The 13,933-nt window shown below is 50.4% G+C and overlaps 1 protein-coding gene across 2 annotated transcripts in view; it reads left to right on the forward strand.

Moving 5' to 3' along the window:
- lcp2a (lymphocyte cytosolic protein 2a) overlaps positions 1–13,933 on the forward strand; it is a 34,628-nt gene that overhangs the window by 14,251 nt on the left and 6,444 nt on the right. Inside the window, exons 7-18 of one of the 2 annotated variants that reach the window (XM_039775911.1) lie at positions 1,051–1,243; positions 1,334–1,428; positions 1,500–1,563; positions 2,147–2,251; positions 3,007–3,032; positions 3,852–3,871; positions 7,380–7,484; positions 9,244–9,271; positions 9,370–9,382; positions 9,467–9,575; positions 9,894–9,934; positions 12,236–12,351. In XM_039775911.1, coding sequence (XP_039631845.1) covers positions 1,051–1,243; positions 1,334–1,428; positions 1,500–1,563; positions 2,147–2,251; positions 3,007–3,032; positions 3,852–3,871; positions 7,380–7,484; positions 9,244–9,271; positions 9,370–9,382; positions 9,467–9,575; positions 9,894–9,934; positions 12,236–12,351 — 915 coding nt within the window. The remainder of the gene's footprint in view (positions 1–1,050; positions 1,244–1,333; positions 1,429–1,499; positions 1,564–2,146; positions 2,252–3,006; positions 3,033–3,851; positions 3,872–7,379; positions 7,485–9,243; positions 9,272–9,369; positions 9,383–9,466; positions 9,576–9,893; positions 9,935–12,235; positions 12,352–13,933) is intronic. The other variant, XM_039775913.1, reaches the window with a different exon arrangement.

The following is a 13,933-nucleotide window of genomic DNA, read 5'->3' on the forward strand; positions in this document are numbered from 1 at the left end:
CCGTATTTTGACCGTCACCATGAGAGTGAAGTCATCACCAGAAGAACGCCACGGGTTCTCGATCAAAGGAAATTAAAGAAACAGGCTGTTGAAACGTGCCAGTCAGCAAAAGGTGACAAAACGTTTGTAAGGCGCCACTGCGGCAGCCATCATGGAGAACAAGTGGAGGATCTTCTGCTCCAAAATGACCCCAAAGACACCGCGAGCACCCCAGAAGACCACCCAAAACCCCGCCGGTCTCTCCAGCTCCGGACTACAGACAGTGGGAGAGGAGCACAGAAAGCCCCGGATGATCCTCAGGCCTTTGTGAAGAATGACAGACAAGTGAAAAGGTGAACTCTGTGGATGGCAAAGGGTCCGCAGGCAGAAGACCAGCGCCACGATAGAAGACGGCGGTGCTGCTGTGGCGAGGTGGGGCTTTTTGGAGGACCCGCCGCTGCTGAAGGTTCAGCTGTAAATTGTGCACTTGAGCAGATTATCCTCACAGAGAACATCTGCTCCTCTGTCTGTGAGCTGAAGCTGAAACACCACTGGCTTTGTGCCACCGGGTGACGAGCCAAAGCACAACGGCAGGTCAGTAACTGAGTGGGCCGATGACCCGAGGTGAGCAGTTGATGCCCACAAACCCACCAACCCAAGAGTCTGAATGAAGAGCGGCCATGTGAAAGAACAAGTGTGCTGCGGCCAAGGGTTGAGGCAATGGGGGCAAAGACTTTTTCACATGGATACCTCAAATGGAGAAAGTCGTCCACTCAGGTTCTGCTTCTCTAATGTTGCATTTTGTCTGAAGGTCTCAAGCCATTCACTGTGCCAACTATGGGGGGAAAAAAAAAAGATGTGATCAAGAAGAGGGCAAAGACTTTTTCCCATCGCTGTACAAAACACACAAAGTGGCATTGCCAGAGCTAGGAAGGGCTGCCTTAGGGGGTCCTAGAAACGAGACGTGATGCGGCCCACCGGGGTGCTGCCCAAGGCCACAGTGATATTGTGTTGTTTCCTTTTGAACCCGAGCAGGGAGGAAGCGCTAACCACTTTTCTGGTTGCTTCTAGGAAGACGACGATGACTACGAAAGCCCAGATGCAGAAGACGACGTTGGCAGCGATGGAGATTATGAAGAACCGACCGAAGACAGCGAGGGGGAAAGTGACAACGAGTACGAGCCACCGCCTGTCGAGCCCAACGAGGAGCAGCAGAGCAGGATTCACGCGGCCAAGCCCATCAGCAACAACGCCGACTACATTGGTGAGATGCCAAGCACGAGCCTTCACCCTTCATAACTCAAAATTCTTTAAAGAAAACCAGCAAACCAATCGTTGTTGACTGTGCCCTCAGATAACCCGAGCCGGGTGCCTTCCATGAAGATGGCACCAAGTCAGCCCCCCATTCCTCCTCAGCGGCCAGGATCCCTGCCAGGCGGCCGCACCAACGTGAGTATCGCCCGTGGCAGAGCCTGCTCTTGTGCCCACATGTCCTCATTCACCTCTCTTTGGTTCCCCAGATGGCAGTCCCTCCGCCGCCCAAGAGAGAGGAGTCTCCTCAGCGAGGCTTTAGGCCACCCAAAGGTACGGGGTACAGGGGGCACGGGGATGGGTGCTGGTGGGGTATTTCTTGGTTTCACGTGACTGGCGCATTAGCAGCGGTTACTGGTTGCACGTTAAGGGAACGGCTGGAATGAAAACCTCCAGGATTTGAGTGGGACCCCCAAGTGACCGCTGAGAATCGCATGATGGTGGTGGCCACCCTACTTCTCTTTGTGTGGCTCTGGAGGAGAAGATAAAAAAAAAAAACAGGCCTACAAAAATCCTAAAGGGACAACAGGACAACGTCTCGGATCAGACCCACAGACGGGACAGAAAAGGCGCAGTCGAGAAGTCAGGGTCTGCTCTCCTTGATGAGTTTCAAACAGAGAACTGAGACAGGCAAGATGCCCGCGTGGCATCCTGACTCCTTAGGGGGTCGGTTCTGTTAGGACGTGGTATTGGTGGGCTGGACACTTCACACTCATAAACTCCAACATGGCCGACTTCAGAGGAAATAGATTGGCTGACCAACAGGTAGAATGTGTGTGTGGAAGGGGGCACTCTAGGACCAGGTGATTTGGGGTCTGCCATGATCACACCGCTGACACCATTGTCTTCCTTGCAGCAGCTGCCTCTGCACCTCTGGGACCTTCGATAGACAGAAGTAAGAAGCCATCCACCTTGGAACGGGGCGCAGCGGGTCTCCCTGACAGGGACGCGCCAGTATTGGGTACGTTTAGTCGTCCTGCTTCATGGGGTTTGTGATCCTTCACTTTATTAGCGTTTAGACCACGAAACACGCGAATGGGAGGCTGGAGGTAAGAAGAGCACTCTGTGTGAACGCCGAAGCCCCTCTGGGCCCACCTGACTCGTTCAGGGTACTAACTGACCCCAGTAGCACTAACAATGCTAAGCCTTCCTCTTCCTCCTCAGAGTGGGGTGACTGACGACAGCTCCCTCAGAGCGTGTGTGAGCCCCCAAAAAGCACTCATCGTGGTCGGGCAAGGGCACCACTGGCAGGACGGGTACCTCTGTGCCCTTCCCCTTCTTCCTTTTACACGACTGGGCATCACCTGGGAAGGTGGATATCGAGACTACGCTGCGAGTGCTCAGCACATTTTCAAGTTTCCAGCGTATGGTCAGCTTGTCACGTGCCAACAGCCAGTTAATGTGCCAGGTATGACGAGTTCACCTTCAGTCTCGGGGAGAGGAGCCACGACACCTGCTGTCCTTCCAGCCGCCTCATTGGCTCATTGGAGCTCCACCCCCCACGACTAGAGACCTGTCTGATTCGCTCATTTTATGATTATGTAAATGAAGGCACTGACCGAAAAGTCACTTAGGGTGACGCCAGCCTTAAAGCCCATGTGAGGCGTCCTGCGAAAAGGCCATTTCTGGCTTTAGGCAGAGGGTTTGAGTGTCACCTGTCATAGTGACCAGGGTGCTGACAAGCCACAAGTGATGTTCTTGTGTTTCTCTTTGTAGGAAAGAAGCCCCCCTTTGCTGACAAGGTAGGTGTCTTTTACTTTCTCTTGGGAAGTCCACTTTACAACTCGGGGGAATGACGGCCATCGGCTCCTCGGCATTTACACCAACCCGATACGACGTCAACATGACTGAATGATCACTGGCACTGAGGCTGGCAGGCAGACAGAAAGGGAGAAACAGTGTTGGGGTCTCCCTTGAGAGTGCAGTGAAATTCAGGCAGTAGAGGTGACTGTGACACGAGGCACACGGACCTGCTGGCGTCACCCCAGGGACAGGACTTTACAAAGGGTCTCATGATCTGCCTCCACAAATGGAGAAGAAGGCCATGCGGTTAGTCGAGATGCGAGGGTCACTGCTGGTGGGCTGAGAACAGGAAAGGCTAAGAGGTGAGCCCATGCCATGGGGGGGGGGTTTGGGTCACCTTCCTTCAGGTCATTCCCAGCACACACACAGAGAGCATGTGAAGATGTCATAATGTGCATCACACCACTGGCAGGTCTAGTGGTGGTGTCAGCCTCACCCCTGACAGCTTGGCCCCAAACTCAAATGGCAGGCCCAATCAAAAACTGTCACGAAAAGGACGAGCGCTAAACAGCAATTCTAAAGGTCAACAAAAGAAAAGTATTTTTATTGTTTCTTACCAACCCAAAGCCAAGACAGACCACCACTGAGTGTAAAAGGCAGTGTCCGTCATAACGAACAATACAAACAAATGGCCTGACACCAACATTCTGTGTGTGACATTCTTGGTGATGTGACATGGAAGGGCGGCCCCTCATGGGTGTAGAAGGGGGTACAAGTGTTGCTTTCTACTAAAATGACACCTCTCTATTGCTTTCTAGGGCAACGTGCCACTGCCCAGGTAGGTCCAGTACTGTTGATTCAGTCACTCTTATTGTCATTTATATGTCATGTCTCATTGTGTGTTAAGAAGTAAGCGAGCATGTGACAAGTGACGCCACGTGGATGCTCAAGTCTCGCTGTTAACATTTGAACTGAAGGCCCTCACCCTGCGATGAGAGAAGCTGATGGCCACTTACTCTGACTAAAGGGCGATCTGTCGCAGGGGGGTCCTCAGGGTGGGCTGCAGGTTTTTCTTCTTCATTAGAAGCCAATCCTTGCTGATGAGAGTCTCGTGGCTTTTATTCTGGCCGTGCAGCACAGGGGGAACTTGGCACATCCATGAGTTTGTGTTTTGAGAAGAAGCCACCAAGAGGTGACACGATAAGGAGACAAGCAGGTGGCTCGTTCTCTGAGGACACAGCAGCGGGTTTACAAACACCTTTACACAAGCGATTTGTTGAAAAGCGAACCATAAATTGGTGCAACATGGCAGGGTGCCAACGGTCACCGACGGCACAGAAGCATCAAATGATGAGTCTTGGTGGGCTGAACGGCCTCTTCTTATATTGTAGACGATTCTGTTCCCTGAACTGGGGGTCACAGACGGGCCAGGGTGGCACTGGTCGACTCAGACAGGCAGCTGGCCACCCTGAAGTTTATGTGTGAACTCTCGTCAGGCTGCTCGTTACTCTCCGCGTTCTTTCAATCACTTCAGCACCGGACCCCCAAACATTCACGCCCTGGTGGCGTAGAAGCCTTGCCACATGCGGCTTTTCCGTGATCGTGTCCGGTCTCGATTTACTTTCTTCTTATCCACCACCACGTCTGAACAAATGTCCGCTCTTTATGGTCTCGTTTCCTCTACCCAAACGAATGCCAAAATGAGCGAGTGCACATCGAAGTGAGACACGTACGCCGCCGCTCCCACTGGAGGTCTAGGACCACCTGTACCAAACGGTAAAGGTCCCCCAGCACACTGCCATCTGCTTCTTCTCCCTTGTCGTGTATCCTACTAATTCCCTCTTTGTGGAGGTCAGCGACTGGATTAGGAAGAAGCCGCGGTCGAGTCTCCTGGCCACTTCCTCTCCTATTGTGAATTCCGTTACCTCCACACCCTTCACATTCTTCTTCTTCTTCCTCCTCCTCTTCCTCCGGCTGGCTGGCTGCTCTGAGGCACATCCCGGCCAACTTGCCCAGTGTGACATATCCAGAGGAAGGCGACTCCAATTCAAAGGGATTTCTCCACATTCCACGATGCAGGGCTGGAGTTTTCTCCTGTCCGTATTCTCAGGGCTCCATTCTGACACACTGGCCTGAAGTCCGTACTAAAGGGAGCGTCATGTGACGACGCCGAACTGGGGACTTCATGACGTCCCTCTGCTCTGAAACCTTTCAAATGTTCAGACATTCTGTCTACCCTCTTAGAGAAGCTTTAGTGAAGAAGGGGGAAAGGGTCTGAGCGCCCGATGGTCGGTCTTGGCAAACGTCCTCGGCCGAGTCTCAAGCCCAAATGCACAAGACACTCTCCCTACACGCCGCCACCACACACACACACACACACTCACTCTTCAGTAGAACAGTGTGACAAACACAAATGCACCGCTGGTGTCTGTGATGTGACAACTGGCCCAATGCGCCCGTCACATAAAGTCCAAATCAAGCATATAAAATGGCGGACTGTGACGATGCGGGTTCGCTCCATGCCCCCCTCTGCACTGTCGGTAATGTCACCGATGAGCTTGGCAGGGAGGCACAGCAATGAAGCAAGGGGATGGTGCAAAGAGTGCTTTTATTTAAAAATCAACAAAACAAATAAACAAGTGCAGTGTAACAAAAGATCTTTAAATAAATAACCCATAAAAACAAGAGAAAAGGGTGGAGGTTAGAAAAAAAATCCTTTTTGAAACGCCGAAGTTAAAACAATGGCTGGAAACGATCTCTTCAAACACACAAAGCTTCTTTTACCGGCGCCTCCCCTGCTTCTCCCATCCAGGCTGCTGCTCGACTGGTCTGGTGGCATCCCGATCCCTGGCATCGTTTAGCGCCTACCGGACCGACACTTGGCTTCCCCCCAACGGCCAGGGCGCTCACGCTGGCGATTCTATGCCAACCTTCTCCTGGTCACTCCTGCTCCCAACAAGCGCTCAGCAGGAGCCACCACTACCATCGGCCCTCGGGCGCTGGCCAAACACCCCGTTTGGGCTCGCCTCTGCCAGCTGCTTGCTATTGGTGCTCGCTCCTTCTCCTTCTCTCCTGCACCAGCTTTCTCCCTCCTGCTTCCTGCCATCTTCTCCTCCTCCTTAAGCTCCATCCGTCTTTTCTTTTCTTTCTTTCTTTCTTTCTTTCTTTTCTTTCTCTCTGTCCCCCTAGCTGCCTCGTACTTCTATTTATCAGATGTGGCAGTTGGCAGTTCCAGTGAACAGTTACAGATGTGGACGACTCCTCAACTGGGCGTTTAAGCGAGAATCGCCCGCATCACAAATTCCCCGGGAACCGATCCGCCACACTGCCACGCCCCCTTTCTAAGCCGCGAAGGCGGCGATTATTTATTTAAAAGAAGAAGTGGCCTTCTTGACATGAGCTGTGGACCCGCTTCACCACACGGACTTCGCAGAACACGACATCGGCAAATCATTTTAATTGAGGATTCAAAACCAGGGGTTCTGTTTTGTGCGGACGTTTCTCCCCGACGCTGCGTTTCGTGTTGTGGCGAGCGGCGCGCTTGTTCCACGCTCTACGGTTTTCTTGCTCGATCTTGTAGGGGTCTTCACTGAGCGCTAACTGCTCTCCAGATGGTGCTGTAATGCGACGCTCGAAGGTTTCCACTCTGATCCCAGAGTGCCGCTGTGGCCGCAGGTCATCGTTCAGCCCCTCTCTTAATCGGGGCGAGGCCTTCATCGGAGGTGCACAGTGAGCTGACCAATGACCGGCTGACTCGGACTCCCTCTGGGCCGCCATTTTGTTAACTGCCAGCCATTTCTGATCTTATGGCTCTTGTTCTGCACCTCCAATGGGGCGGCTTCTCCTTTATTGGAAAAAAAGCACTTTTACCTTGTCAAGTATTTGATCACATGACAGACCCCAAGCTGCACCTTGGATGAAGGTCACCTGTCACCCGTTTGCTTGCTTTGCATCCCATTGCTGTTTGGGATGGCAGGTTCTGAACATTAAAGGTCAACAACACAGCTGGAGGGCTGCAGGACCCCTGGACTGACACACATTTTATTACAACAGCTGATGGGTGTGAAACGGACAAGGCTGGACGGTGAGCCGCCTGCACCCACTGGATAAGGGAATGCCACGCCGCGGCGCGCTGATGAAGGGCTGGGGGTCTCGACAAGTGAGGGAACTACAATGAGGCTCGCCGATGTCCCTCAAGCAATAATGGCTTCTGATTAGGAAACAAATTGCAATAAAAGCCTGCAGCCACTGCAGCTCTCTGGGACCCCTGCCCTAAGGTGGTCCGGATTTCAACTTTCTTCTTGCCGGTTGAGTAAAGATGCTCTTTTTGCTGCTCTTCATTCAAGGCCTTCATCTGTCGAAAAGCTACCAAACGTCAACAAAGTAAGCAAACCTGCACTCTCCACTGAACGGGCCGATGCCGGCATGGCTCGCAGACCACCTGCACAAAGGTAGGCTCATTTTAAGGCTCCACCGTCTCTTGAATATTTTCCAGTTAGAAGGGTGTCAAAAGGGAGGGTCCCAGGACCCTCGGTGGTATTCGCTGTGACGTCTTGAGTTACCGCCACGCTTTGTGAAAGGCGCTACATAAAGTAAAGAGCCTCTGAAGGGCAGGCTGCAGTCCACAGCAGTCCTAGGACTCCATCAGATATGCGGGACGTTTCCTCACAAACACCACACCACCCGCTCCTCATGTTCCCTAAAGAGGTCCGGGCCTGTTGTGATCCTCACGTGTTGTTTATTTAGTGCTTTTAATGAATGCTGTGCTTCTTATTAGTTGTCAGACACCATTTTGTTGCACTTTTTATCTTTGCCGTCACGTGACACCCCAAAGCTGCGCCCTGTGACTTTGCTACCAGGACAGGATTCGAGGCTGCAATGTGCACCTTCTGCTCTCCAAATCCCTTGACTGTTTGCTCAATTTGGAGTCCATGTTTGTCTTGGCTGCCAGTTCAAGTTCAAAGTTAATGGTCACGTGCACAGTAAGGAAACACCTTTTTCTGTACAATGAAATTCTTTCTTTGCTGTCCACACCAACTGACAAAAGCAACATATAACGATAAACATAAACCATAAGTAGCAGAGGCAGCACGAAGTGTAAAAACAGAAGTGTAAAGTGCGATTGTCAAATACAGCTCAGTGCCCGTGTGTAGTCTGTTACGCGCTTTGTGTCTTGTGGGTCCCCACAGCTCGTTTGATTGACTTTCTTGTGTCTCTGCTTAGGCGCTTTGTGATATCGCTTGATATTTTGACCTTCTGCATTACTGGATTGGGACTTTGTGTCCATTAAATGTCCTTATTGTTTTGGGGGACTCATTTTGCCTTCGCTGCTATTGAAGAATAAATCTCGTATGTTATGAAGATTCTACGCGGCCCTTTGTGTTACTTACTGGGGATTCCGACAGGATTTCCCCCTCTAGTGGGCGCTTTTCGAACTATCCGGGATTTGTATGTTTTCAAGCGCCGTGTTTGTTTGTTCGCTTAAAGGTTTTTCTGGGCTACGAGACCTCATCTTGGTTCACTTGGACTTCTTTTCTTTTGATGACGTTTCTGGCCTGTCCGTCGTTTTGGTTTCATTTTGACTTCCTGGCTTTCCTGACCTTCACGTCGTTCCATCTTCACTCTCTCTGCCCTTCTCCATCTCAGGTGTTGTGAATTTCAGACTTTATCAACTTTTCATGGCTCTATCTATTTTCTGGACCATTTTCCATGTTTTTGAATATGCAAATTTCAAATATTTCATTATTTCCATTTTGAATGCATGGTATGTTGTGATAAAAACGAACTGTTGTTTGCTTTTGAGGTGGGGGTTTGCCAAGACCACGAGCGAGTCAGAAGTGCCACAAACCAGACTGACTCGGAGGTGACACCAGTTGTTCATGGAGGTGACAGACCTCCAACCCCCCATTCCAACTCTGGCTGTTCTAAATATGCTGGAGTTTCAGGCTATTTATGTTTTGGCTACAAACTCCCACCTTTGTTATGTGCTGGGTGTCTGCCCATCACGGGGTCCTCCACATTGATTGTGGTCCCATTTTAAATTTCGATGTCTGTGTGGTTAGAGTTTCCTGGTTTTGACTGTGCTCACTCATTTCATGACTTTCCTGTCACCTCATTGTGCCATGTTTGCACCTCTTGGCTCAGAGACGTCCTGTGTGTGTCACCAAAAACACGCTGCTGGCCACATTTCATTTTTTTTTTACTTTGCAGGCCTTGGGCTCAGGACAGAAGAGATGAGGTAATAGTGAGTGTCACCCAAGTTGAACGATGGCGTCCAGCACCCGCTCTTTTAATAACGCCTCTCTATTCTTGTCTCCTTTTTCTTTTTTTTCCCAGCCACATGACGATGGTGAGTAGCCTGCCCTGCCCCGCGCCTCACTGTGTGTCCGTCTACCTTTGGTGCTCCCTCCTCATTTTCTGTATTTCATCGCAGGTTTGTTGCCACGACCTCCGGTTCCTCAGCCTGGCAATTCTCCGTTCAATTCTAACACCTACCCTTCCAAAGCGCTGCCACCCAAGCCGGGCTCGTTTGGTGCCGACAGGTAGGTGACCATTATATGTGCTGAATGAAGAGGGCCAGGCCAGTCAGTAAGTGGCACGGGCTTCTGCCACCAAGAGCTGCCATTTTTAGCCACCCTGCTACATCTGCTTGCTCCTTTTTCACTTCTTTGAATCCTTGCTCTGGTATCCTATGACGTTTGCCTCGACTCTCGTTTTGGTGGCCCGCCTGCTAACCTGACTTTCTGCCCTTTCTTCTCTTCTTCGGACACTTGGGCAGGACGCCCCCAGCTCCCTCTAAAAGCCTCTGCTCACATGACAAGTGTTTGTCCGATTTCTAAATGTGTCTTCTCTCTCGTCAGCCAAGGGGCCTCCAGGACTTTGCCGTCTCGACTCCAGCCAGGTATGTGACCGACGGAATGGGTGGGCTCATGCAGCCGTACCTTTAGATATGTTCCATGTCAAGTTTCCCACGGGCGCAAGCAGTCAGCCATGTCGTGACGCAGACAGCTGGTGCGTGTTTATGTGGATGGGTGACTCTTTACCAGTGGCACAGACGCTGGCATGGCGGTGCAGTAAGCGTTTAGACTTAATTACATACGGGGACGCGGCTCTGTCATTTTACAAAAAAGGCGGTCATGAGCATCGGTCATTTTAAACAGGGCACTGCTTCTCTCCTGCGGTGAGGTGAGCAAGCGTGGTAATGTAAGGGTCTTCAAAGAAAACGTGACATGCAGCCCCCATGAACGTTAGCCAAGGTCCACAGGTGAACAGGCAGCCCAGACCCCACAATCCTACACATACAGCAGATTCAAAGTCTGAGTGGTGCAGAAATAAGCACTGAACTGGAGAAGGCCAAGGGTGTGCGCCAGGGCAGAAGTGGAGCAGTGAAATGTAGAAAAAAGGAACGGCACATTGGTGGTGCGGACGCATCTCTGGCCTGGAGACGTTTCCAGCCGTACTCTTAATATGTCATCTCAGTAAAGGACTGGACTGTCAGCCGCTACCTCATGTGGTGCCCAGGTGGCCATGAGCCTTCTGTACAGCTGCTCTTTTAAACATAAATGTGCTGTCCCAGGAAAACGCCAGGCGGGAAATCCAACAAAATCACGTCTTTGTTAACTGGAGGACATAAATGTGAGATGAAGTGACCGGGCGGATCCCCCATGCAGGGCTCGAGTCCGATGCTGTTAGGATGGGCAGTGGCTCTCTGAGACCCCAACACTTCTGGAGAATGAAAGAACAACAGACAATTTAGTGCCATGTCTCCTAAACTGGTGACAATTTGGGAGGCATTAGCTCTCCGGAAATGTGTTCTTTTGAAATTGCGGCATGTTTAGTAACCAAAAAATAAAGAAATATGACAGAAAAGGCGCTATCCCTCCCATCGTGATTACGGCGGTACAGACATCACATGACAGACAAAGATATACTTTAGCTTACTTTACTGACGGTTTTACGCGGTTACAGACGGGAAGCTTATGACAGACTTTATCAAGGTGTGGGAGTCTTGATCTGCGCAGTCTGCCATCTTTCGTCACCACGCTGAGAGGGTTTGCCGGACGGATGACATAATCTTTCACCCGACAGCTTCAAAGGGTTTGACTGCTCATTCCATGTATTTCTACTGTCTTCTCCTCGTGCAGGGTCCTCTCTGGGCTCCAGACAAGGACAGTAAACTCAAACCCCACCTCCAACAAGAGCAGCACGATGCCAACACTGCAGTTTGTCCCGGTCTCTAAACTGCCAGGCTAATGGTTTCTAAACCCACACTTGGTCTGCCTGTATGAATGGACCATACCAGTGTGTGTGCAGAGAGGCGGTGACAATAAACTGAATATTATATTATAACAAACTGAGTATAACACTCTGGTATAATATGAAAATCCTGGGACGAGACGTGACCTTTTCAGAAAGACACTTTCATGCCCCGCGAGACGAGACTTTGTGCCAAGAGATTTAACCAGGCCCAGGGTGGCAATAAAAGGCAAAGAGTAGCTGACAAAGTAGAACATCGTAAAGAATTCAAAAACATTGGCGTGGTACACAAGAGAGCAGGTTAGAGATAGTGAAAGTCTCAAAATAATGATAGTAAAGATCGCATTAGCGCAAACAAACGGAAATGATTACTCGGTGAAATAACGGAACAGCAAGAAGAGATGGAATATATTGGTCGGCCTTAAAGTTTAAGTCGGAGACTCGTAGATCGTCTAACCCGTGTTGCCATCAGGGTGTTTCTTCCCAATGAGGAGGCGTATCCGCGAGAATTAAAAGATTGTTGTTTGGTGAAAGTGAAATCCACACACGCGAGTGGCGGAGACGTAAAGTGGCGGGCGTGTAGCGCAGGCCTGGTTTGCAGGGTAAAGCCCCCCGGTATGATCATAAATAACACCCGTTAATCACGAGACTGAGAGATAAACAGAGCAGATACCCAGCAGTGTTAAGCCAAGAGACCCCATAAAAAGGACAGAGCTGTGGTGGGGGTCAAAGAGAATGTAGACCATCTTACAGTAACAATCAACTTCAATACGCGTCTCACAACACCCAAGCTGCACGCCGGAGACGGGACGAGGACTTCAGCTTAATACACCAGTCACGTCCCTCGATGGGAACAAACTGGGAGTCGTCTGCCATGAAGCCACCCGACTGAACCAGCAGTGCCTAAACGTTTCAGATGGTGATGTCGTTTTGTCTTTGTTTTCAGGTGTAAATGTCAACCGGTCACACTCGAGGGGACCCAGTGACATGAAGTCACCTGCACCCCCACAGCAGCCTCATCGGCCCAACCCAGCGCCGTCATCTTACGCTGCAGACAACCAGGTAGCGCCCTCAGGTCCAACACCGTTGCACAAACGGCCGTATTCAAAGGACCTTTTCTATCTCTTTATTTATTGTAAACCTGAAGATATTCATAGTACTGTGAAAAAGTATGGGCACCCTGCCTAATCTCATCTGGCTATGGATGTTTGACGCAATGAATGACCGGAGATCATTAGACACAATACAAGGTTGGAGAAATTCAACATTTCACAAGGAGAAGGAGACACACCCAACACCCTTACCAGCTTTGTGTGAAAGTAATTGCCCCCATCGTTTCAAAGCTTAGCTGTAACACCTCTGGAAAGTAAATGCTTCCCGCCATTGTATCATCGGTCTGCCACATCGCCCAACTCCTCTGTGCTTCAATTCAGACACACTGGCTCACCTTGGGGTAACGTCAGGACTTTGACTTCCAAACTCCCAAGCCATTCAGTCGTGGACTTGCTTTTGTACTTTGACTCTTTGTCCTGCCACCCAACCCCAGGACGCTTTAGCTTCAGCTCAGGGACAGCCGACTGGATGTTCTCCTTAAGAATGTTCTGATCAAGTGCACGGCCCGTGGCTCCTTCAATAACCGCCTCATCCCTCCAGCACCAGCACATTTTATTCATGTTCACTCCACGTCATGTGTTGCTTGGCCCTTCACTCGTCTCTCTTTATTCCAAAAGGCTTGGAGATCATTCTGGTGCTTCTTCGCACTGATGTTCTTCACGGAGGGCAGAGGTTTCCACTTTGCTCCTCTCATTTTCTCTCCGTCTCTTTCTTATTCTGGTGTCCTGAACACTGGCCTTAGGGGAAGCTGGAGTGGCCTTCTGTTTCTTGGATGTTCTTCTTGAAAAGGTTGTTAGTGGAGCTTTCCAAACGTCCTCCACTTTTAGTTAACGGCTCTCAGTGGGGTCCCTCAGTTACGGCTTTGTCAACTTTTTACATTTTCTCTTCTCAGTGGTCTTCTAGGAGCTTTGTGGTGACGACTTCACTGTCATGGCGAGGGCCAGTATATGGTATGGAGTTTTAGATTAACGGGGCAGGCTGTGTTCAGTCAGCCGAGTCAAATGATCAGTGAAATTGAGAAATGAGGGGCCAGTTATCTTTTCACACGTTTGATTGATGTGCGCACCATTTCTTTTTTGGTGTGCTATTCTTTATTATCCTTAGTTAGTTGAAGCTTGTATTTCTTTTCTTGCAACCGTTTCTCTGCCATCCTGTAAAGCACTTTGAGCTCCACCTTGTGTATGAAAATGTGCTCTACAAGGAAATGGGGGTTTGGTCAACCAGGAAAAGAAAATCTGAGCACATCACACCCGTCTTAGCGCCGTTACGCTGGTCACCCGTATCCTTTAGGAAAGTAATGATGGCCTAGAAGGCCTTAAGGAATCTGCTCCTTCCTACAGGATGTGTTGACGTGCCTGCCCACCTACACTTCCAGATCTTCTAACGGTGGTCAGCTTGTTACTCCAAGAGCCAAGCATTCTGGGACATTTCACTGACAGTCCACCAGCGTGGATCAAACTCTGCCATAGCCTCACGTTTCTAATTCGAGTTGTGCTCCTAACAAACAAGATATGCACAGAATGAACCAAAC

The sequence above is a fragment of the Polypterus senegalus genome, chromosome 13, assembly GCF_016835505.1.
Source record: "Polypterus senegalus isolate Bchr_013 chromosome 13, ASM1683550v1, whole genome shotgun sequence".
NCBI classification, from domain to species: Eukaryota; Metazoa; Chordata; class Cladistia; order Polypteriformes; family Polypteridae; genus Polypterus; species Polypterus senegalus.